Genomic DNA, 25,711 nt, shown 5'->3' with positions numbered 1-25,711 from the left:
GGGGTTTCACCATGTTGACCAGGATGGTCTCGATCTGTTGACCTCGTGATACACCCGCCTCGGCCTCCCAAAGTGCTGGGATTACAGGCGTGAGCCACCGCGCCCGGCCAAGTATTTCAATGATACTATTACTCAACCAAACTGGTTCTGTTTGTCCATGTGCAATGGAAAGCCAAACACCAAAGCATAGGTTTGTTTTTTTTTTTTTTTTTTTAATAAAAAATGCTTTGGGAGGCTGAGGCGGGAAAATTGCTTCAGACCAGGAGTTTGAGACCAGCCTGGGCAAACATAGCAAGAGCCCATTTCTAAAGAAAAATTTTTTTGTAAAGAAAAAAGTTCATGGCAAGACTGTCAAGCGAGGAGATAGAGTCAGGCTCAAATCTGTCTCCCCTGGCTGGGGGCTGGGACAGATTTTATAGTCAGAGTGTAATAAGATATGATCTGATTGGATCTTACAGTGATGTGATGTCAGGAGGTGTGACCTGACTGGATCATACCAGAAGGTGATACCAGGGTTCAATCTGATTGGATCATGTCATGTGGTATCCACTTCATAATTTGGTCCTGTCTCTTGGTCCAGGCACTTGTGGTTGCATTTGTGGTTCATCTGGACATGCTCAGGTTACAGAACTTGCAACTTGGGGGTCCATGGCAACTGAAGAACAAATCACCATTTTGTCACACAAAGTTGAACCAGACTGGGCTAGTTCTGTGGATGATTATTGGCCAGAAGGCCAAGAAGCTATCAATACTTCAAAATTTAAAAGGCAAAACTAGGCCATTGCCTGGGAAGGTTGCTGTTAGTATTTTTTAACAGCTTACCGAAATATATAATTCACACACTATGCAGTTCTCCATTTAAAGTGTTTAATTCAGTGATTTTTTTTTTTTTAGTATGTTAATAGATATCTGCAACCATCACCACAGTTTTAGGACATTTTCATCACTTCAAATAGAAACATTTAACTATTGCCCTCTACTTTCACTTTCATCAACCCTAAGCAACCACCAATCTACTTTCTATCTATAGTAGAGTTCCCTATTCTGGCCATTTCATACAAATGGAATCACATAATATGTCATTTTTTGTGACTGTCTTCTTTCACTTAGCATAATGCCTTCTTGTCTATCTGTTTTTTTTAGTCAATATACTAACAAGGAAACATAATACTTTAAAGGTTTGTGTTGCAGCATGTATAAGTACCTCCCTCTTACGGTTGAATAATATTCCACTGTACAAATATACCACATTTTGTTTACATTCATCAATCAACAAGCATTTGGGTTGTTTGTACTTTTTATCATTATGAGTGATCTTAATTTTGTACCACTACATTCAGAAAAGTTATAATCTTTGCATTTTTCATGTGATTCTTTCTGTACTATTTCTACATTTGGGTGAACTTTTTTTTTTTTTTTTAAAAAGACGGAGTCTCGCTCTGTAGCTCAGGCTGGAGTGCAGTGGCCAATCTCAGCTCATTGCAACCTCCACCTCCCAGGTTCAAGCAATTTCCCTGCCCCAGCCTTTCTAGTAGCTGGGAATAGAGGTGTGCTCCACTACACCTAGCTAATTTTTGTGTGTTTAGTGGAGACAGGGTTTCACCGTCTTGGCCAGGCTGGTCTCAGACTCCAGACCTCAAGTGATCCACTTGCCTCATCCTACCAAACTGCTGGGATTACAGGCGTGAGCCACCGCACCCGGCTGTGGATGAACATTTTTTTTTTTTTGAAGGCTGAACATTTGAGGCTTTCACATCCTAAATGCATAATAGGGGGGAATTCTAACAAGACATTTTCTGTTAGGCTTTAATTTGTATTTATACTCCTTCCTCTCCCGTCATTGGAATTTAAACTTATGTAAGTAAGCATAGATAAATGTCTCCTTTCTGGTTTGAGTAAAATTTATTTAGGTATGGGAACTTGTGAAAGTGTTGGGAATATACAGTGCGAGGTATTTTTGGTTTTTGGTTGTTTTTGTTTTTTTTTAACCTTTAAATAAGACTGTTTAAAAGAAGTATTTGTGGCCAACATAGAAGGGTTAGAGGTACTGAGAAGAGACAAGAATGTAGGAGACAAAAACAGGTACATAGGTAGTTTATGTGACAGGTAACAGGAACACACGGTCTATCTTCCTCTTTAATGCAGAGTTAAGCAAAATGCAGGCAGACATGGTGGCTCATATCTATAATCCCAGCACTTTGGAAGGCTGAGGCAGGCAGATCACTTGAGCTCAGGAGTTCAGGACTAGCCTGGCCAACATGGCAAAACCTTGTTTCTACTATAATATGAAAAGTAGCCAGGTGTTTTGGCACACGCATGTAATCTCAACTACTCGGGAGGCTGAGGTGCAAAAATGGCTTGAGCCTGGGAGGTGGAGGCTGCAGTGAGTCAAGGTCACATCACTGCACTTTAGTGAGACTCTGTCTCTAAAAAAAGAAAAACTGGGTGCGGTGGCGCGTACCTGTAGTCCCAGCTACTCGGGAGGCTGAGGCTGGAGTATTGCTTGAGTCCAGGAGTTCTGGGCTGTAGTGTGCTACGCTGAGGTGTCTGCACTAAGTTCAGCATCAATATGGTGACCTCTCGGGAGTGGGGGACCACCAGGTTGCCTAAGGCGGGGTGAACCAGCCCAGGTCGGAAATGGAGCAGGTCAGAACTCCCGTGCTGATCAGTAGTGGGACTGTACTTGTGAATACCCACTGTACTCCATCCTGGGCAACATAGCAGGATCCCGTCTCTTTTTTTAAAAAAAAAAAAAAAGGCAAAATGTCAGAACTTACCAAGTGTAAGTTGTTTACTTGTTGAGAGTTCAGTGGGTTAGAGTGGCATGATATGGAGCCCTTCTTGATATAAAAGAGCATACTCAGATAATGCCTGCCTTAAGATTGATGGGGTTACTATAGTACAGTTCAAGTCATTTGGGGGGTTGGAAATCCCTTTGAGATTTGAGAATCTTATTAGGCTGTTGACAGCTCTCTCCCTATTGTGTTGTGATTACTCCCAAACCTTGTATGTGAAACCTTGAGTAAGAAATCAAAGATCCACTGAAATCCATCTATGGTGTCTATGTAAAATCTCCTAAGTTGTGTTGTTAAATTAGTTCACAGCTAGGTACGAAGATTGATTCTGCACCTATTTCTTAGGATTAGAGGGTTTTTGTTTTGTTTTGTTTTATTTGTGTGTGTGTAAAGTCATGCTTATTGAAGTATTATCTACAGACAACAAAATTCCCTATTTAAAAAAAGTACACAGGATTGTAGTTTCTAGTTATCTTTTTAAAGACTTTTCATGGCTGGGCATAGTTGCTAATGCCTGTAATCCCAGCACTTTGGGAGGCTGAGGTCGGTGGATCACTTGAGGTAAGGAGTTCAAGACTAGCCTGGGTAACATGGTGAAACCTGTCTCTACTAAAAATAAAAAAATTAGCTGGGTGTGGTGGGGTTTGCCTGTAATCCCAGCTACTCAGGAGGCTGAAGCAGGAGAATCACTTGAACGTGGGAGGTTGAGATTGCAGTGAGTGGAGATCACACCACTCTACTCCAGCCTGGGTGATAGAGTGAGATTCTGTCTCAAAAAAAAAAAAAAAAAAAAAAAAAAAAAAGACACACAAAAATTGACAACCAATAGCATTTACCTATTATTAGAAACTATACAAGCAATTTTGTTTTGAATATATGCAGTGAAAATTTTAATGTTTGGTGTGTGTGTGTGTGTGGTTTTATAACTTTAACGTATTTGATGATCTGTGGCTAATTCTCATTCACATTGACTGACTAGATTTTTGAAAGTGGTAACAGGTACGTAGGTAATCAAAACATAGAGCTCATTTGGTGAATCTTCATTATCATTATGCTTCCTGGACAGCTGCTCACAGATTATGGTGTAAGACATTGCCTATTCCTTTGGCCCAGACAACTTTGTTGAGCCCGGTGTCAGTGAACATGTCTCCTTCATAGCACATTTCTAGATATCTTTGAATGCCCAAGGGGCAGTCTTCTTGAAGCCCACTCCATGGATGGAGTTGTGAATGTTGATGTTTTCTCGTGTTATCAGCTTGTTGGTGGCAGAGCAGCCATTTTTCTTGCCACTCTTCTTTGTAGAAGCCATTCTACCAGGCTTAACTTGGAAAGGAAGAGGACAGGGGGAATTGCCCCCCAATTTTTAAGTTAAAAAATTTACCGGCTAGGCGCTGTTGCTCACGCTGGTAATCCCAGCACTTTGGGAGGCTGAGGTGGGCAGATCACGAGGTCAGGAGATTGGGACCATCCTGACCAACAAGGTGAAACCCTGTCTCTACTAAAAATACACAGATTAGCCGGGTGTGGTGGAGCTTGCCTGTAGTCCCACCTACTCGGGAGGCTGAGACAAGAGAATCGCTTGAACCTAGGAGTTGGAGGTTGCAGTGAGCCAATACCGCGCCACTGCACTCCAGTCTGGTGACGGAGCAAGACTCGTCTCAAAAAAAAAAAAAAAAAAACTTTACGTGTATCATTTATATATGTGTGTGTATAAATACTTCTCTAACACTTTGGCAATGTTTCTTCAAAAGAACATTTGTTTCCTTGGCATCATTGTAGGTTTAGTCAGTATTGTTTGTAGATCACAGGTAATTTCTGTAGTGTTATCTCTAAGAGTAATAAAAGTTAAGGAGGCATAAGGTTATCTTTGTGGAGACTAATGTACTTAATTACTGAACAAATTGCTTTTCAGAATAATTAAGAAAGATATTTATTTAATTAAACATTAAATTGGCAACTACCTCCTCCCTGAAACCCTCCTCTACCCCTGCCTCCATCCAAGTTGCCATAAAGCTCTACTATTAGTGTGGCTTTCATTTAAAAAATAAATTTTACTTATTTATTTTGAGACAGCGTCTTGCTCTGTTGCCCAGGCTGGACTGCAGTGGTGTGATCTCGGCTCACTGTAGCCTCCACCTCTTGGGTTCAAGCAATTCTCCTGCCTCAGCCTCTCGAGTAGCTAGGATTACAGGCATCTACCACCATGCCTGGCTAATTTTTTAATTTTAGTAGGGACAGGGTTTCACTATGTTGGCTAGGCTGGTCTTGAACTCCTGACTTCAAGTGATCCACCTGCCATGGCCTCCCAAAGTGCTGGATTACAGGCATGAGACACTGTGCCTGGCCTTAAAAGCTAAATTTTAAATGACAAATTGGCAACTACCCCTTACTTCCTGAACGCCTCCTCTACCCCTGCTATAAAGCTTTACTATTAGTGTGGCTTTCATTTAAAAGCTAAATTTTAATGGTAGATGTACATGTCCTCCTTCCCACTTCATTACTTAAGGTAGAATGAACTAAAATATACTTCGTTAGAATTCTGACAAGTATGAAGTAAAACATTTCTTTGTATTGACAAATTTTCATTTTTGTCTAGAAAATAAGTAGGTTGCTTTTTTTTTTTTCCCCCCTCCTTAAAAAAAAAAAAAAAAGTCTTGCTCTGTTTCCCAGGCTGGAGTGCAGTGGCACGATCTCAGCACACTGGAGTCCCCACCTCCCAGGTTCAAGCAATTCTCCTGCCTCAGCCTCCCGAGTAGCTGGGATTACAGGCACCTGCCACCATGCCCAGCTAATTTTATGCATTTTTAATAAGAGACAGGGCTTTGCCATGTTAGCCAAGCTGGTCTTGAACTCCTGACCTCAGGTGATCCACCTGCCTCGGGCTTCCAAAATGCTGGGATTATAGGCGTGAGCCACCACGCCTGGCCACCCTTGATTTTAATTTAAGAAATTATGTGTTGTGTATTTCATCTTTTAATGGCAATGTGAGAGGTTTTTTAATTTTTGGCCTTTATAAACTGTGTCTGTGATCAACATTACATGGCACATTCACCTGTAAAACAGCCAAGCACTTTTTATAGAGTACCCTACCTAGTAAGATATACCAGGATTTCCTCCTGTGAAGTAGTCACTTCACTCATGAAATATTTGAATGTCTTGTTGTGATTTAACAATAACTATAATCAGAGACAAAGATTAATGTACTTCTACGTGTATACCTCAGAAATTTACCAAATAAAAATGATGAAGGAGCATTTCACTCACAAATAATATTAACCTTATTTAAAAGAAAAAGCAGGCCAGGTGCTGTGGGTCATGCCTGTAATCTTGGCACTTGGGGAGGCCCAGATGGGAAGATCCTTTGAATCTGGGAGTTTGAGACCACCCTGGGCAACATAGTGTGACCCCCGTCTCTACAAAAAACTTAAACATCAGCCAGGTGTGGTGGTATGCACCTGTAGTGACGGCTACTCAGAAAGCTGGGGTGGGAGGATTGCTTGAACCCAGAGCTTGAGGACACAGTGAGCTATGGTTGTGCCACTGCACTCTGGCATAGCTTACGGTAAGACCCTGTCCCAAAACTAAAAACAAAAGTTAAAGGCCGGGCGCGGTGGCTCAAGCCTGTAATCCCAGCACTTTGGGAGGCCGAGGTGGGTGGATCACGAGGTCAAGAGATCGAGACCATTCTGGTCAACATGGTGAAACCCCGTCTCTACTAAAAATACCAAAAACAAACAAACAAACAAAAAAAGTTCACCCCAGACAAACCTTGTTAGATGTTTCAAACTGGAACCAGATAAAGTAAAAGCTTAAAAGATACCACTTAAGATAAATCTTCCTTTAGAAGAAATCGCTTAAATTTAGTAGGAAATTACCATAAAAATTTGTTTTCTAATGGTTTACTGTTTCCTGGGGCCTGAAAACATTTTCAAGGAACCACCCTTTTAACTTTGCAGTTAGGCCAGGGCTAGGTGGCTCACGTCTGTAATCCCAGCACTTTGGGAGGCCAGGGCAGGAGGATCCCATGAGCTCACGAGTTTGAGACCAGCCTGGGTAATACAGTGGGACCTCATCTCTACCAAAAATTTTTAAAATTAGCTGAGGGTGGCGACGTGCACCTGTAGTCCCAGCCGCTCGGACGGCAGAGGTGGGAAGGTCACTTAAACTCAGAAGGTTGAAGCTGCAGTCAGCTGTGATGATGCCACTGCACTCCAGCCTGGGTGACATAGCAAGGCCCTGTCCAATCAATCAATAAATAATAAAATTTGTAGTTAAATTGATGAGTAAGTAGTTTGCTATAATTTACAAAAACTTACTTTGTTTGGCCCTAGGTCTTAGACGCTAAGGACACCTGAATTTGGTTTACGTTGAGGAGACCTACACCTGTAGCTGATATTATAATAAACTTATAATTACTGTTTTAACAGCCTCTCCATTTGGATTACATGCATAGTATAACAGCTACAGGAAAGATGGTGAAATCATAGCTTCAGATTGTACATTTCCCAACCCTGTGTAGATTTAGAAATGTTTCCTTCATTTCACACCTTTGCTGTCTACATGTTTATGTTGGGCTTTAATTCAAGACCCAATATAGAGTGTCCACTGTGCTCTCTTCATTTTGCTAGCCTGCCTTGAGCAGTCTGTTCTGTAATAACCATTAGAGTTGTAAAGGAAGTCCTTTGGAAAGGAACATCTTATAGATAAAACTTTAGTTTTTTTCTCTTTTTATTTTATTTTTTTAGAGATGGGGTCTCACTGTGCTGACCAGGCTGGTCTCAAACTCCTGGCCTCAAACAGTCCTCCCATCTTGGCCCCCCAAAGTCCTGAAATTATAAGTGTGAGCCACTGTGCCCAGTTAAACTTTAGTTTTTAACTTGGTCCCATGTCTAGTGATTTTGTATGCAAAGAGAAAGTATGTTGATGTGTTTGTGTATGTATGAGAAATATATCCTCCTCCTTCAGCCTCAGGAACCGGGCGGCTGTGGGTTTGCACACTTTGCTGAGCCAGCGTTACTTCTTGGTTAGCCATAGGAAATGAGCTTAATGTCAGGGATCTAGGAGCGGGCAGAAGAGACAAGTGCGAGTGTGGTATTTGTGGTATCCATCCCTCAGTTCTGCAGTCCCAGCCTCAGATAATTGTTGGTTCTTTTCCATCACAATTAGTAATTGTAAGACATATTCCTGCCCTTGCTAATAACTTGGGAAACTCAAAATTTATAATTTTCTCTCCCCCTCCTGATAGGTGCTGGATAGTTTACTAGTCCAGTATGGAGTGGTGGAGAGCTGTGAGCAAGGTACATGTCTTCTGAATTGCTTTCAAATTTGTAAAAGGAAGGAAGTAGAAAGAAAACTAACCTTTATTCTCATTTTTCTCTTCCTCTAGTGAACACTGACTCGGAAACTGCAGTTGTAAATGTAACCTATTCCAGTAAGGACCAAGCTAGACAGTAAGAAGCTTGAAACTTTTAATCTATATATGATAACTAAGTTAAGTACAGTAACATGTTTTGTGGATTTTTCAGTTGAGAAGGGCTGGTGGGTGTTAGAAACTTTTATTTTACGAAGTTTGACCCTGCAATTGTGCCTTTCTTTTTAAGTTTGAATGTCTAGTAAGAATCTACATTGGTTAAAGGTGTATGACATTTTCAATGTGTCTTTAATGCCAGTAATAGAGTGGTCTAGTATGAAGCTGAATCACATCCTATTTGCAGAAACTCTTGGCCTGGGTGGTGTTGCCAAATAACATAGTCTCTCCCCCCTCCCCGTTTTGTATGACACGTATATTATTTATCTAAAGTGGGTAAGTTGGCTCATGTGTTAAACAACAGTGTTAAACATTAAGTTGACTTGCTCACTGATTTTCTGATTACTGTTATCATTTAGGAGTGTGCAGATGTTGGATCCATGTAATTTGCTCTTAGATTTATAGAAGAAAAGATTCCAGTGTAGTAAACAGGCAATACTTTACAGATCAAACAGTCTCCCCTAGGAAAAGATAATTCTCTAGGCTTGGAATGATCTAATAAAATGAGCAATAAAGAAAGAAACGGGGGTCCCACAAATATGGCCTTTAACAGGTCTGTTCAGAATATGAACACAAAAGAATAGCATATAAAGTGCTCAGTAGCACTGCACTGGGTGTTAGCTGACTACAGAAGCCTGAGCTACCTCAAGATACCATACTGGCAGGAGCAGGCTGACTGTCCTCTGTGTCAGAAAGGTGAAAGACCCCACTGGCTGACTCTGAGCCCTGAAGGGGAAAGGTAAAATGAGCTGCAGGAGTAGAGCTTAGCTAGGTTCCTAAAGGCAGGACTCACTCAGGAGGGACTATGAAAGGAAAGATAACATGGAGAAGAAGGTGGAAATTTGTATAAAATAAGTGGAACTTTATTTGTAAAATCAGTAATACTCACATGGTTCAAAATAAAAAAGATGTGAAGATGCACATAGTGCAAATTCTTCCTTAAACACCTCATCCTTGGGAGATAACCATGTAGAAAACAAATGCTACACATATGTATTCCTCCTTTATCACAAATGATACTGTAACATTTGGATGTTTTTTTTTGTGTGTGTGTGTATATGTATATTCATACACACACACATACACATTTTTTTTTTTTTTTTTTTTAGACAGAGTTTCACTCTTGTTGCCCAGGTTGGAGTACAGTGTCGTGATCTTGGCCCACCCCCATTTCTAAAATGGGAATAACTGTAGTCTTTAGCTAATGAGGCTACTGAGAAAAACTAAGAGCCTCCAAAACACGTTTCATAATACCTATAAAGTAGTCAAAGCTCAAAAGTTAGCAGCTATTACGTATTTTTCTAACATGTTTGATTGCTGCTGCTGCTACCTGTTATTGTTTGGTATACTTCATTTCCAGTGATGGCTGTCACTATGATGTGGAACCAGGGACCTAGTGTTAACATGTTTTTAGCTGCTTCTGTTACTTAAAGCTCTATGAATGTCACTTAAGAGTCCTCATCTATGGCTCTGTCTTTAAGACAGAATTTAACATTGAAATTCCTGCCACCTTGTGGCTAAAGTAAACCAAAGGTTAATGGCACACATATTACAGAAAATATTAATACATGTGTTCATTTTAGGCTTAAGTCTGGAATTATTAAAATTTGACAAGTTTAAATTTCATTTCATCAGTTTCATTAAAAATAGAAGTATGTGTTTAGTGAATGCACTTTTTCTTCCTGAAAGCAAGAGAGGCCCACCTGTTTTCCTCCCTGTTCCAGAGATGGTGAGATAAGACAGTTTGTCATGTGTTTCAAAGAACCCCATAGAAAATGTGTAGACATTTAGTTCTTACACTTTCTTTTGTTTGGGGTTATTCTGATGTTTATTTTTGTTAGGGAATAGGAATGTTTATTTGTACTTTGAAACTATCATTCTGAGGCAGGAGAATTGCTTGAACCTGGGAGGTGGAGGTTGCAGTGAGCTGAGATCGCGCCATTGCACTCCAGCCTGGGTGACAAGAGCAAAACTCCATCTCAAAAAAAAAAAACAAAAAACTATCATTGAAGTTCCTTTGTATCACTGTGAATACCTTTATAAGGTAAATGTGGTTATGGTTAGAAGTGTTTGAAGCACCTTGGCCAGTGGCTAAGAAAATTCCCATTTAAACTTTAACAATTATGTAAATAAAAGATTTATTTTGGAAAATGAAATAAAGCACCGAGACAAAGGGATTTTTTTTGTCATTCAGGGATAACCACTGTTAAATTTGCCATAGAGTTTTACAGACTTTGTCCCATGCATTATAACTTTCAGAATTACAAAGATCATTCTGCAGGATTTTGTGGGTTTGTCATTCAGTATATTTATACTGATTCTAATCTCTGCATAGTGTCGGATCCTCACCACAGTTTACCTCTCCTGACTTCTGTTGCGCATCATCTAGGGCATTTGCCCATGTCGTTTTGTTTTGTTTTTAGAACCAATATAGTCATGAAGCCCTACACTTGGGCTTTGTCCAATATTTATTTCATTAAGGTACATCCCTATGATGATCATACCCAGGCTTTCAATGATGATTGCTGAATTGTGTCAACCTCCTATTCTTGGTGCAAGGAGATAATTGAATTTGTGACTATTCAATAATGGGTTAAACCTCATTTTTGTTAGGACCCTATAGTATTTACAGGGTGACATCTGAGGATAAAAAACAGGAGATTTTTTAGACATGGAATTTTATTTATTATTTTTTGAGACAGCTGCTCATTCTGTCGCCCAGGCAGACTTGGGAGTGCAGTGGGCCAATCATGGCTCAGTGTAGCCTCAACCTCCTGGGCTCAAACAGCCCTCCCACCTCAGCCTCCCAAGTAGCTGGGACTATAGGCTTGTGCCACCACACCCAGCTAATTTTTTTCTTTTTTTCTTCTTTTTCTTTTTTGTTTGGTAGAGACAGGATCTCACTCTGTTGCCCAGGCTGATCTCAAACTCCTGGGCTCAAGTGATCTTCCCTCCTTGGCCTCCCAGAGTGCTGGAGTTAGAGGTGCAAGCTACTGCACCCAGCCAGGCATGAAATTTTAGAGCTGAAAGGACCATGAGTCTAATCTTTTAATTTTGTAGGGAGATGGCTAATGCCAAACTGGAAAATGACCTTTGGAGGGTAACATGGTTATTTAATGATCAAGCTGGACTAGAATTCTGGTCTCTAGTCTGTATTTTTTCATGATTCAGATCTGTATGTGTGGACTCTTGGGTACATTTATCTTATCTGGGTCTCATTTCTTCTTATTTCTTTCTCTTTCCTCCTCATCCTCAAGTTGAACTACTTATTCTCTATTTTGAAGCCCATTCAGCTCTAAATGGTGATCTACCCCAGTGAACTCTTTTGGAGACAGTCTCATTCTGTCACCTAGGCTGGAGTGCAGTGGTACAATCTCAGCTCATTGCAACCTCTGCCTCCCAGTTTCAAGGAATTCTCATTCCTCAGCCTCCTGTGCAGCTGGAATTACAGGTGCATGCCACCACGCCTGGCTAGTTTTTGTACCTTTAGTAGAGACAGAGTTTCTCCATGTTGGCCAGGCTGGTCTTGAGCTCCTGACTTCAAGTCATCTACCCACCTTGGTCTCCCAAGGTGTTGAGATTATAGGCATGAGGCATTGCGTCTGGCGCCAGTAGACTTCTTACCAATACAATTAAATTCTACCAACTAACAAAACTACTTGGCGTCTTCTCAGTGACCCTTAAAATAGGATCAAGAGCGAAGAGTCAAGTGATGATGAAGAACAGGACAGGATCCTGGCAGGATGCGGTGGCTCACACCTATAATCCCAGTACTTTGGGAGGCTGAGGCAGGTGGATCACTTGAGGTCAGGTGTTGGAGACCATCCTGACCAACATGGTGAAACCCCGTTTCTAGTTTCAAAAAAAAAAAAAAGGCTAGGCATGGTGGTATACACCTGTAATCCCAGCTACTTGGGAGGTGGAGGTTGCAGTGAGCTGAGATTGTGCCATTGCACTCCAGCCTGGGCAAAAAGAGCAAAACTCCATCTCAAAGAAAAAAAAAAAGAAAACCAGGATCCTGAGTAATATACATGTTGGATAAACATCTTCAAATTCTCTTTAACTGAATACATATGTTTCAAATAATGATAACAGTTGTTTATCTCATGTCTTGCATCTACAGTGGGTCTGGTGAAAATACTAAATTTTTTTTTTCCCATGAACTCAGCAGATCACTGTATGACATAGCTGAATAGTAAACTTTGTGCCTAGAAAGGTTCTTGTGGTTGACTTAAATTCAGTAACTTAGGAGCTGCAGTCATGAGAAAGCCACCATTCAGCAGTTAGGTTCCTCCTGTACCTTTTCAGCTGTGTCTGAATGTGGAGCACTATGGTTTGAGAGATCAGGAACTCTGCTTAGATTGGCAATTAGGTAGTCCCATACACACAATAGGGGCTGTCTGCATTGTGCCTGGAGCAGCCTGAGTCTGGAGCCATTGGAATCCAGGGGGTACACCGGAGACTAGCACTCTGAGCCATTTGATCTCTTCAGTGAGAATTTTTTCTTTTTCCCACAAAGAAAAATCTTTTTAAAGCAGCACAATATAAGTTAAAAGTTTTTGCCAAGTTATAAAGTTGTTTCTTGTGATACATATGACTTAATTTAGATGGTTCTAGAATATAGAAGCATCTGGTAACTGACCTGTATACCTCTGTTTTACCCCAGGAAGAATGATATCTGTATATGTCTGCCTTACTCAAGAAAAAAGTTACCTACCTTTTTTGTAACATTAATGACTTAATTCACTAGTCAAAATATACTTACTCTCTTCTGAAGCTGGCAATATGCCATTTATAATGCAAAAGGCTGTGGTATGAACTAGATTACCTTTTATGCCTAGATGTAGTTGATGCCTTCATTGGGTTCAGGTTTCCTTAATTTTTTAAAGAACCTTCAATGATCTGTTTATTCCTGACTTTAAAAACATTTAAGGCCCGATGTGGTGGCTCAGGCCTTGTAATCCCAGCACTTTGGGAGGCCAAGGTGAGTGGATCACCTGATGCCTGGAGTTTGAGACCAGCCTGGCCAAAATAGCAAAACCTCTCTACTAAAAATACAAAAACTAGCTGCCAGGGGTGGGGGGTGGTGGTGGTGTGTGCCTATATTCCCAGCTACTAAGGAGGCTGAGGCAGCAAAATCTCTTGAAGCCGGAGGTAGAGGTTGCAGTGAGCAAAGATCACGCCACTGCATTCCAGCCTGAACAAGAAGAATAAAACTCTGTTGGCCGGGCATGGTGGCGCACGCCTGTAATACCAGCACTTTGGGAGGCTGAGGCGGGTGGATCACAAGGTCAGGAGATGGAGACCATCCTGGCCAACATGGTGACACCCCATCTCTACTAAATACAAAAAATTAGCCAGGCGTGGGAGTGCGTACCTGTAGTCCCAGCTATGCTGAGGCAGGGGAATCACTTGAACCTGGGAGGCAAGATTGCAGTGAGCTGAGATCATACCACTGCATTCCAGCCTGGTTGACATAGCGAGACTCAGCCTCACAAAAAAAAAAAAAAGAAAAAAGAATAAAACTCTGTCTCAGGAAAAAAAAATTAAATCTGTTTTGAAAGAATCTGTAGTTGGTTGACTCTTCTGCAATTGCAACTTTTTATAACAAATATACACCATAAATATTAAAATTTCTCAGCTGTTGTCTTCCTTTAGAAATAACCAAAATATTTTAGCATTCTTAATCCACATTCCCTTAAGAGAAAAGGGGGACAGGAGGAAAGCACAGTGTTAACCTTAACGTTCTGTCATCAAGGCATTGGCAAAATAAGTGTGGCGTGTGCCAGCTATCACCTCTGAAGCTTATGAAAAGACTGCCCTCTGACACAGAAATCACACGGAAATATCTGAAGACATTGTATTTAAAAAGAAACCACAGAGCAGTCAACATCACAACCCCAGTTATGGTTTTAACAAAGGTACTGGACACGAATACATGTGTTCGTAAACATAGAAAGGACGGGTCCATTTCTAGAAGTACTGCAGTGAGCAGCAGTTCTGGGAAGGGCCTTGGAGGGTTGATGATGGTGCCAGAGCAACCTCTTGCTACTTTCTGCATGACTGATCTTTTAATAAGAGTTCATTCATGTTCCAGAGAAGGTAGAACAGTGATAGAGGATTGAAGCGAGAAACTGAGAATCATTCTAGGCCAGAGAATGTCAGCGAGCCCTCTGCTTGCCTGGATCTACCTTCCAGGTCCCAGCCCTCAGTGACCTTTTTGGTGCTAGAACCATTCTCCCACGCCACCCCCTTTTTTCTATTTAAGTCAAGAATTGAGAACAGGTTTGCAAATAAAGCAATGTACAAGCCAGAAACAGCCACACCAAACAACTAGAAAGAGACCACTTTATGCCTGTTTTTTTTTTTTTTTCCCCCCATCTGGGGTGAACTCAAGAATCTGAGCACAGAACCTGAGTGGCCTGGGAAGTGTGGGGACCTCTCTCTTTTTGTTGTGTGCTGGGGAGTTAAAAAGGAATGTATCATTTAGGAGTATGTTTATGAAGTTTGGGCTATATCCTCTCTATTAGTTTATTATTTTCTTCTTTGAAAATAGAACACACAAGAAATGAATACAAAACAAAAAAACAGAAAATAGAACACAACAATTTGGATGAATCTTAAGATAGTTTCCAGATATGAGAGAATATATATCGTATATACTTACATGAAATTTTTAAATAGGCAAAAATAATGTATGGTGTTAGAAGTCTGCGAGGGGTTGTGGGGGCAGTGACTACTGAAAGCCGGTACTGGTGGGGCTTCTGGAGCCCTGGTGTGTTCTAGTTCTGGATCTGGATGTGTGTGTTCACTTTGTGAAAATTCACTGAGATTTATTCTCAAGATATGGGCACTTTTCTTTGCATGTTATAATAAAGATCAAGAATTAAAAAGAAGCTGGGTACAGTAGCTCATGCCTATAATCCCAGCATTTGAGAGGCCAGTGCAGACAGATCACTTGAGGTCAGAAGTTCAGAACCAGCCTGGGCAACATGGTGAAACCCCAGATCTACTAAAAATACAAAAATCAGCCAGGCGTTGTGGTGCACACCTGTAATCTCAGCTACTCAGGAGACTGAGGCACGAGAATCACTTGAGCCCCAGAGGTGGAGGTTGCAGAGAGCCAAGTTGGCACCTGTACTCCAGCCTGAGTGACAGAGCAAGACTGTGTCTCAAAAAAACCAAAAGAATGAAGAAGAGAGAAACTTTCCCCAAATAGTGTGGTGAATGAATGAACAGATTAGAAAGTAGTTCTCTTTTTTTTGCTTTATCACCACCCCTGCCTCTTTGCCCCAAATCAGATCATAAACCACAAAGTCAGGGACTCCTGTCTTCTTGAGGACTGGCTCATAATAGTTACTGAGTGTAATTGGTAGAATTTAATACTCAGGATAGTCTGTTGTGAATGATTTAGAGATATTTGTCCACTGGTTCTTAAAATGGTTTTAAATATTTCATATTTTAGAGGGTGAAGTGAAGGAGGTATGTATTTCTGATGGCTCTTCCACTGTGATTTGGAAACATTAGCCAGGGCAAGAAGCCCACTTGCTTCTCTCTTGCTGTTTATACTTAAATTGTTAATAACCTTATGGGTTAAACTTAACTGAGAGTTTGACAAAATGTTTTTTGTTTTTCTATTTTTCATTAGTAGATGGCAAATAAGTTCACTTTGGAAACTTGTGGTCTTTTTCCCCACTGTTACTGCCTCAGAGGAAGATGTGTGTGGGTGCTGGTGGTGCAGGGTGGAGGAGAGGGAGGATTATGTGTGTGGTGGGTTTGCTGCTTGTGCTGGGGCTTTACTCAGAAATTTATAGCTAGTAATGCTGAGTAGAAGGGATGGGTGTTGCTTTGCTAAAAGATGTATCAAATAGATTGATTACTCTTTGTACCCCTGCCCCTTGTCAACTTTCAGAGCACTAGACAAACTGAATGGATTTCAGTTAGAGAATTTCACCTTGAAAGTAGCCTATATCCCTGATGAAATGGCCACCCAGCAAAACCTCCTGCAGCAGCCCCGAGGTCGCCGGGGGCTTGGGCAGAGGGGCTCCTCAAGGCAGGGGTCTCCAGGATCTGTGACCAAGCAGAAACCATGTGATTTGCCTCTGCGCCTGCTGGTTCCCACTCAGTTTGTTGGAGCCATCATAGGAAAAGAAGGTGCCACCATTCGGAACATCACCAAACAGACCCAGTCTAAGTGAGTATGCTGAGTGTGTGGTGGGTGTTCGTGCTTTCCCTTTGAAATGTTAGTAACAGTGTATCATTCTGGTACTTGGTGCCCGTCTGAACACCGCCATGAGGACTCCTTGGACAGCACTTGGGAATGTGTAAAAATCTTGCAGTATCTTGTTGTTCATTTCATATAAATCTGGAGCTGATCCTCAGTCTCAAAGGGAACCTCAGATTTTCACACATGAATGGAAGACAAATGATACCTAATCCTCTTCTAGTTGGGGAGGTTCTGGAAGACAAAAAGGCAGCTTCTAGATTGTTCTCTGTCCCATCCCTCACCCCCCACCTGCTCTCAGTGCTTTTAGAAGTAATTTTCTGGGTCCAGTCCATTTTATTTGTGGCCTCAATACAGAAATGGTTTTGCATTCTTGCCTTACTCGAGTAAAGAATTGCTCATCTTACTGTCTAAACTTTTCCTGTGATTAAGCCATGTGATTAGAATAGCTTTTTCTTCTGGATGTTGTTTGATGGTTTTAATTGGTGGGCTGTAAGGGATTGGAAGATTCCCTTTCAAATGTTGGAGCTAATTGTCAGGAGCAGAAAGCAGGAATTAGTTGTTTTTATTTACTACTGTAGCCCCAGGGCCAAGCCCTGCTACATAGAAGGCTCTTTTGTCAAATGACTAAAATGACTACATGTACATTACGTTTGAAGCCCTTGACATATATCTAAGATACTTCTCAATTCTCATTATTCATTGTATGTTAGTTTTGCTTTAGAAACCATACTATTGTAAGTATGTGGATATTTTTTGACCCAAAGAAGCTTGGTGACAAACTCTCTGCCACATACCTATCTCTGTAATGTGCTACAAGGCACATCTCTGGCCCTGTTGTTACTACTGTATTTCCTATTTTTTAGTATATGTGCTGCCCAAGCGAGCACACTACCGTATTTCCTGAAGAACCTGTGAGTGTGCTGGGAAGAAGAGGTTGTATCCAAAAATGCCATTCTGCAAGCTTTGGACCAGCTACAGAAATGACAGGATTATTTTGCCTTTTAAATTTAGAAAGGAGAATGGTTTTTTTTAAATGAGATCCAAGGAAATAAGCTTAGTCTTTCTTTAAAAGTTAGGACTACGCTGCTATGTATACATTGCTAATGTGTTTGTTCCAGCCGGCCTTAAAGGACATGCATATTCATCATAGGCACCATGCCTGCATTGGACTAGCTGACCCATTTCTCATGCAGAACCAAAAAGAACTGTACTGAGTTGTGGTCCATACCCACCCGCCCCCTGCACTGGCATCTGATCCTGCTTTCCCTTGCTTTGAAGCAGAAGATGTTGGGTGCTGGTTACCTGAATATAGAATTAATGGTCCTGACCTCATCATGTAGGAGTGGGAAAGACAATTGGACCATAGCCTAGTCAGTCAGCCTGGCTTTCATCTTAAAATTTAAGGGCTTCTTGCTTCCCTTGATCCACCATTACCTGCAGAAATTCATTATATGATTTCCTTTCCTTGTCATGTAGCAGATTAGAGTTGTCCTTTTCGAGCTACTCATTTCCCTGTCAGATGAAAGAGCTGTGACTTAAATCGAACTGTTTGTTTTACTTAAGCAGGAAGATGGGGATAGGGGAAGGGAAGCAATTTTTGTTATATCTGATGATTCATTTGCAGAACTCTGCCAGTGGACTTAATTAACTCTTGATATCAAAATTAGTCATTATCAGAACCTCTGTTTCTGGAATGGTCTCAGAGGACCACCCTAATCTCCAAAGCCACATTCCCTTCTCTCAGGGGATTGGATTTTAGTAATCCCTAACACAGTGAAAGGGTGGAAATAAACTGCAAAGAAGGATGCTAACATGTTACTGGAAGACAGGTATCACTGACAGTGACCGGTGACTGAAACAGCAGCTGAGAAGAGGACTCTTAAGATTGGGACTGTTGTCTAAGACGCTATTTTTTTATTAGTTATTTTTAGGTAGCCCTTAATCTATTTCATTTCTTCTTTTTTTTTTTTTTTTTTTTTGAGACAGAGTCTCGCCCTGTCATCCAGGCTGGAGTGCAATGGTGTGATCTTGGCTCACTGCAACCTCTGCCTCCTGGGTTCAAGCGAGTCTCCTGCCCCAGCTTCTCAAGTAGCTGAGATTACAGGCACACGCCACCACGCTGGGCTAAATTTTTGTGTCTTTAGTAGAGATGGGGTTTCACCATGTTGGCCAGGCTGGTTTCAAACTCCTGACCTTGTGATTCACCTGCCTCGGCCTCCCAAAGTGCTGGAATTATAGGCGTGAGCCACCATGCCCGGCTAGAATTTGTTTCATTTCTTTGTTGCCCTTATTTTTAGTTCTATCTTTAACTCTTGAGGTAAATCTTCAGGTTTCAACCAAACGTTACAAAAATGAAAGCCAAATCTTGATTTTTATTGGCATGATCAAATGGCAACTCTCAGGGCCATTAGTTACTTAGCTCTTTATCTTCAAGTGTTTGAGTGGCCAAAGGAACTCAACAAATACTTAATTTTCCCAAAAATACATACTTTTTGATTAGCTGATTTTCTTTCTTGTGCTTTTTAAATAACATCAGACTTATTTTGTACTTAATTTAAAATGCATAAATATGTAAATTTAAAAGTTACCATTTGTCTCACCTGGGTAACCATTGGTAAGTTGGGGATGTATCTCAATAGGACTTGTTGACTGTATTTACTAACATGTCATATCATGGTATGAATTGCATTATTTCAGTTAAGGACTTTTTACTGTGTTGGTACCCTTAATTTTACCACATTTTCAAAAACATCTGATGATATGAATATATTGTTATTTAAGCATCTCTTCCTGTGTTTAACCATCTCTTCCTGTAGTTAGAAATTCTAATTTTCTTTTTGTCTGTTAGAAACAGAACTTTCCCATGCCAGTGGTTGTCAACCACAAATGATCATCCCCGCGCCCCACCCCAACCTCCATGGACATTTGGCAATATCTGGAGACATTTTTTGCTGTGAGAGCTGGGAAAGGGGCATGCTACTGGCATCTAGTAGGTAGAGGCCAGGGGTGTTAGTCAGTTTCCTACAGTGCACCAGACACCCTATGCACAACAAAGAATCTGACCCAAAAAAGTCAGTAGTGCCAATGGTAAGAAACATCACTCTTAGCCCATGTATGAGACTATATCTGTAGATGTTACAGGAAGTACAGTTCTTTTTTTTTTTTTTTTTTTTTTTGTCTAAAAGTATATAAAAACAGTTATTCATTAGAAAACAAGGAGATTGGCAAACATATATTCCAAAGTGAAAGCAGCTCAACACAGTTCAGTTAGGCTAATTTAAGAGAAAGGACTTTCATTTTAAAGACTGCGTATTTTTTTTAAAAAAGGAGACAGATAAGTATTTTACAAGGGGCACAGAATTGGAATTCCAGGCCCACGGTACAAGATACCCTGCACAGGGAGGTCAGGAATGGGCAAGGCCACTCCTAGGATCTGAGCCTGCGAGCCGATGCTCTGAGAATGGAGGTTGTTTTCTTGGGTGTCTCCTCTTCTGTCATCTCTGCTGAAAGATCCTCCTCACTGGACTCATCACTTGAGAAGACAATTTTGGGTTTCTTTTTGGAAGCTTGCTGCTGGGTGTTTGGATGGCGACGGGTAGTACGGCGGAGCTCTGGTGTGACAAAGTCACTGTCTGAGGCTGCAGAAGGCAGAGGCTGGTGCCTACAAACAGTGGATGATTTCTTGGCTGACGGGGCTCTCTGGCTACCTGCTTAGCTAATCTCAAGCTCCTCAATTCCATCCAAACCTCTGGTATGACAGGCCCGAAGCTTCTGCTCAAATTCGTCTATTATAGCCTTGCCGTCAGGCTTGGCCCCACGTCGCAGCTTGCCCACAACTGACAAAAAAAAGCACTGAAGATGAACTCAGCTGACAGTTTGTCTCCAAAGCAGTCAAAATTGTCAAGCATCTTGCGGAGGCCTCGCTCTGTGAGGGACAGCTGTGACACACAGTAGGCCAGGTCCCGCTGCTGCCACTCAGTTCGGGCTGTGCAGAATCGCTGACACAGCTTTTCCACCAGGCTCTCTTTCTCCTTGTCCTTGGTGATGTAGGAGAGGAGCTGCTTCATGATGGTGTGGAAAGGCTCTTCCTCCACCTCCAGCTCAGGGTCTGACAGGCGGCTGATGATATCTGGAAGGAGATTATATATTGCGTTGCCCTTGTGGGAGAGCTCGTTGAAGAAGTTCTTGGCCAGGGCAGCAATCTGAGGCCCGGGGTTGATGAGCAGCACCGCCATCTCGCTCACCTGCCCCTTCACCTTCACCATGTCCTTGAGGATCAGGTGGGTCATCAGCAGCCCCACTGTTTTCCGCACTTGCTGAGCAGGGTCCCGGAGGCGAGCATATAGATGAGGAGTCCAGAGGTCCGCCAGATTGGGAAAGCGGATGGCCAGATCCCCAGTGGCAACCATGAGGTTAGACCGGACAATGCGAAGTGGAGACTTTTCTAGCATGGTGAACAGAAGACAAAGTTGGGATTCGCAGAAAGTGGCACTGATCATGCAGAACTTGCCAAGGGCAAGTGAAGCAGCTTCAGAGAGGTTGGGGTTGCTGTAGAGGCCTGGATTGTTGCGGACTTTAAGCAAGAGTGGAACAAAGGCAGCCAGGGTCTGTTTGCCATCCAACAGTTCCATCTCACAGATGCCGCGGATCAGTTCTGCCTCCGTGTCATCTGCTGTTGCCCCAACCAGCCCCAGCTCCTCCTCCGTGGCAGTCTCAGGGCTTGTATTCTTCTCCTTGGGATCTTTGGTCTTGTGCTCCTGTCCTTCCCGGAGAACTCGGCACCAACAAAGCTCTCCACTCACTGCCTGCCCCAAGTGGACCAGCTGCTTCAGAGCCACCTTCCCAGCCAGGGACAACAGGTTCATCAACGTGAAAGTGGGGAACATTGCGGGGGGACTCCTTTGGGTCCTCCTGACTGGTTCTTTTCTCTTCTAGCTTCTCCAGGGCCTATTTTGCATAGCTCTGCAACATCTGGGCACAGATCACTTCGGAGCCCTCTGCCAGTTGGTAAATGAGGGTCACTGCCACCTCTTTGAATGAGATCCAGAGTGGGTCTGGGTTGACAAAGCCTTTTGTGACCGTCTCCTGCAGTCGCTCAAACAACCTGTGTTCCTGAGGCAGCCGGAAGAGGGGGTGACGTTTGCCCAGAGAAGGCTTTCTCCTGTCAGAGATGTTGGCAATGGCATGGCATGCCTGCTGGGCCAGCCTGTAGTCCTGTGGAAACTTTTCATCCAGCCCTATGCCCACCAGTGTGTCTAAATTGCTTCCCCCAATTTCTGGCTTTCCTCGTGCCATCATGCCAAGAAGCATGACAGAGGAACAGCGTTCTAGAGGAGAGCAGGTGACCTTCTCGGTGGCCTGTTTCTACAGCAGCCGGGTCACTGCTGGTTTCACCTCATCCTTCTGCACAAACTCACAGAGAATTTCCTCAAAAAGACACTGAATGGTCCCAACCGAGGCATCCACTAGCAGCAGAGAGAGATTCTGAATCAAAGCCTGGGCTTTGACTCTGGCAGAGTCCCCTTTGGGGTTGGGGTAGAGTTGGCGATAGGCATTAAGCACAGCTTCCTGGACACCAGGGTCCTTAGACCAGATGAGAGGCAGCATGTGGCGCACCCCAAACAGGGCCCGGGGTACCCCAAATTCGAAGACCATCACGAAGAATTCAATCACCTCCTGCACCGCTGTAGTTGTGTTTTCATACATCATCTTGCTGATGATGCCAGTGGCCTCCGTAATCTTCCGGGAGAAGCTACAGGCATCCTGCAGATACTGCAGCAGCATCTCCTGCTTCACCAGTTTGTCATTTCTCCTCAATTCCTCAGGCTCTGACACACTGGGTTTGTTTTTACAGACAGTCTGTCCTGTGACCATGTTTCCTGTAGACTCCTGGGGATTCTTTTCTTGTGTGGAAACTGCTGGGCCTTTGAAGGTAATTCCTAAGATATTCAAGAGCCCGGTCTCCTCTGACTCCTCTGAGTCTATATGACTGAAGGGTTCGGACTCCTGTAAGTGTCCTGTGGCTTCTCGAGTGAGAATGATGGCCTGTTTGTAACTAGCTTTGGCAAGCAGTTGATAGATGTGTCCTTTCACCTCTTCAGTGGTCTCTGTATTGGCAATTTGCTCAGGAATCTCCTCCTCTCCCTAGGGAAGCTTGAGAAGCTGCTGCAGGGTAGACTTCAACTCTGGCAGCATGGCTTCCCACTCCTCCTCTGGGTCCAGCACTGCAAAAGCAGCTGCAGGCCGGGCGCGGTGGCTCAAGCCTGTAATCCCAGCACTTTGGGAGGCCGAGGCGGGTGGATCACGAGGTCAAGAGATCGAGACCATCCTGGTCAACATGGTGAAACCCCGTCTCTACTAAAAATACAAAAAATTAGCTGGGCATGGTGGCGCGTGCCTGTAATCCCAGCTACTCAGGAGGCTGAGGGAGAATTGCCTGAACCCAGGAGGCGGAGGTTGCGGTGAGCCGAGATCGTGCCATTGCACTCCAGCCTGGGTAACATGAGTGAAACTCCGTCTCAAAAAAAAAAAAAAAAAAAAAAAGCAGCTGCAGTTCGCCTCTGGGCCCTCATCTCCTGTAATTTCTGGGTCTCCCTCTGCAGTGGTCCAGCAAGGTCAGTATCACTAAGCTTGCAGGAAAAAGGATTATTGGCTAGAAAACTGGCCAGCAGCTGGATGGCATTTTTACATTACCAGCACTGACTTGTCTGCCAGACGTCCCACAGCTAAAGCCACCACTGCCTGGAAACGTGTCGGGGGGAGAGCCTTCTGCTGGCCAATTCGGGTGAAGAGCTGCAAAACACGGCTCCACACAAAGGAGTTGACATCACGGCCATGGGTTTGTAAAGTATCCAAGAACTGGTCGCTGGTGTCTCGGGCTGTGGAAGCAGCCATTCAGAACCTGCAGTACCATCTCTGCCATGGCTGCTAGCACAGCATTACACATCATGTAATTCTCTCCATCCAGGTGATCTAGCAAAATGCACATGCTAGACATCAGGATAGCTGGGACACGTTCTGCTAATTCTGTCAGGAATGCTGCAAAGCCCTTTGTCCCTGAAGGATATTGACTCAACTCTTGGGGACACTTTTGTCCAATCTCTCTTACAGTCTCTCCCACTGTGCTCTTCATTCCATAGTCAGTTGCCCATAGACTCACAGCTGCAAGTAGTACAGGTGCCAGGTGTTCAAAGTGCTGCAGCATCTGGATGATTCTTCACCGTGGCACTGAGCATATGGTTGTAACGGGTCAAGGCTACACCAAGCAGGTGTGTTATGGCTTCCCGAGTGGGGCGGTTCTTCTGGTGACTAATAGTGGGATCCTCCAGAAGGCAGTAGCAACAGCCAGTAACCAAACTGACAAATTCTTCTTCAATTATTGAGTGGTTCCACAGGTAACGGATTTCCAACTGAAGTAGCTGTGTTAAAAGCTGAAGAAGTGGTTGCCTCTCTTCTTCCCAGTCAAAGCCATGGGCTGCCTTGGTCCGAGCTTTCTTACCCTTCCCACCAAGGTCCAGGTCCATGAGGTTTGTCTGCTGGTCATGGTCTCAAAGGATTCCAAGAGTCATATCAGAGCATAACAGTTCATTTTGAGGGCATTTAGATGAGCATTTTGATCTGATACACTCAAGGTTGTATCATCCAGGATAGCTGGAAGCTCCTGGGAGTGGCGGGATACCACTTTTATCAGGAATTCCAGAGTATCTTCTTTGAGGCCAGGATCTATACTTCGAAAGTGATGTAAAATGCTGTAGATAGTATCAAAGTGCTCCAGCATAGCCAGGGGCCCCTGAGCTCGGAAGGCAGCCTGAAATGCTCTAAGCTGTGGTGGAAGATGTTTGATGGACAGTACCTCTTGCACAACATACTGATTCACCCCTCCACTTCTCAACAACTCCTCTGGGGATAATGGCAAATGGAACTCATACATCTGGGGGGCCATCTTCTCCTACAGACTCACAGGGCTGGGGATCTCACCCGCGAATCCTCTGACTCCGGCAGTCGGGCTGAAATCGAAGTACAGCTCTTGAGCCATGAGATACTCAGCATTTTGCTGACCAGTTTGCTCTATACTTGCACCAAAAGTACTGGGTGTGCCCTGTTACCCATCATCTTGCCCATATTTAATTTTTTTCTATCTCAATTTTTTGCAAGTCTAGAATAAAATGACATTCTTTTAACTGGCACACATTTAATTACTAGTGAAATTAAACATCATTGTGAGTTTATTGGCCATGCTTTTCTCGAAGTAGAATTGCCTCTCTCCAGGTTCCTATTCCTATCACTATCTGTTGCAGACTTTCCTCTATCAAGGAGGCAGAATGTGGGAAGAACCTTGCAAAGGGGAAACAGGTTGGTGAAATCTGCTCATCCAATGAATGAATGAATGGTGGATATACTGTGCAGAATAAACAGTTCAACTTGGCTTGTGGGATTCCAACTCCTCTCTTGGCATGCCCTCCAGTTCCTATTTGTTTTACAGCAGATTGAATCCAGGCTCTTTGTCATAAGACATTTGTTCTGTGGCATCTAAAAGGAAGCTGTAAGCACAAACAGCTTGGGTAGAATGGAAAGATGTCCCTGCTTGGTTGGATTGAGGAAGGAGAAAGGGGAGTGTTTCTAGAATTAAAATTTGTCTCGTAAGGCATTAATGTTGACAGCTTATTGAAAGTTTATGCTCTTGAGGGAAGTGAGTCATCTGCTTTGTGCTGAAGCCCTGTGACTTTGCAGTTGGTAATTACAGACTCCACTGTGAATACACCCTTACGGTTCTCTTTTCCTCTCTGCTTGCACCTACTGTCAGAATTGATGTCCACCGTAAAGAGAATGCAGGGGCTGCTGAGAAGTCGATTACTATCCTCTCTACCCCTGAAGGCACCTCTGCGGCTTGTAAGTCTATTCTGGAGATTATGCATAAGGAAGCTCAAGATATAAAATTGTGAGTAAAGAAGACTGTCTTGTGAAAGAGGTTATTTGTGCTCTTGTATTTTGGATTTGTCTGACTCAGTTCTTAGGAATTGCCAACAAACAAAGGGAAATATCCTGATGAGCTACAGTGGTTGGCACTGTTGATTTGGTTGTGAAGCATTAAGTCTTTTAATATTTAAATAGTTTCATTCATGTTTGAACATGGGACAAGTGGTGACAATGGAGAAGAGAAGT

At 42.9% G+C, this 25,711-nt stretch overlaps 1 protein-coding gene and 1 pseudogene across 2 annotated transcripts in view; one reads left to right on the top strand and one right to left on the bottom strand.

The window, feature by feature from the left end:
- The window catches only part of IGF2BP3 (insulin like growth factor 2 mRNA binding protein 3), a 159,762-nt gene that overhangs the window by 103,222 nt on the left and 30,829 nt on the right, over positions 1 to 25,711 (top strand). Inside the window, exons 4-7 of the mRNA XM_017526986.2 lie at positions 8,041 to 8,092; positions 8,182 to 8,245; positions 16,235 to 16,516; positions 25,353 to 25,487. Of these exons, the coding sequence (XP_017382475.1) occupies positions 8,041 to 8,092; positions 8,182 to 8,245; positions 16,235 to 16,516; positions 25,353 to 25,487 (533 nt within the window). The remainder of the gene's footprint in view (positions 1 to 8,040; positions 8,093 to 8,181; positions 8,246 to 16,234; positions 16,517 to 25,352; positions 25,488 to 25,711) is intronic.
- On the bottom strand, positions 19,763 to 24,622 carry LOC108303214 (annotated as a pseudogene). Its single transcript, XR_001824737.2, has 2 exons — positions 23,103 to 24,622; positions 19,763 to 22,791 (listed from the first exon to the last, which is right to left on the bottom strand). The product of XR_001824737.2 is annotated as a condensin complex subunit 1-like (transcript).

The sequence above is a fragment of the Cebus imitator genome, unplaced genomic scaffold (genome assembly GCF_001604975.1).
Source record: "Cebus imitator isolate Cc_AM_T3 unplaced genomic scaffold, Cebus_imitator-1.0 Scaffold45, whole genome shotgun sequence".
NCBI lineage: Eukaryota > Metazoa > Chordata > Mammalia > Primates > Cebidae > Cebus > Cebus imitator.
The sequence above is the reverse complement of the archived record's forward strand: the minus strand, read 5'-3'. Positions and strand labels throughout refer to the sequence as shown.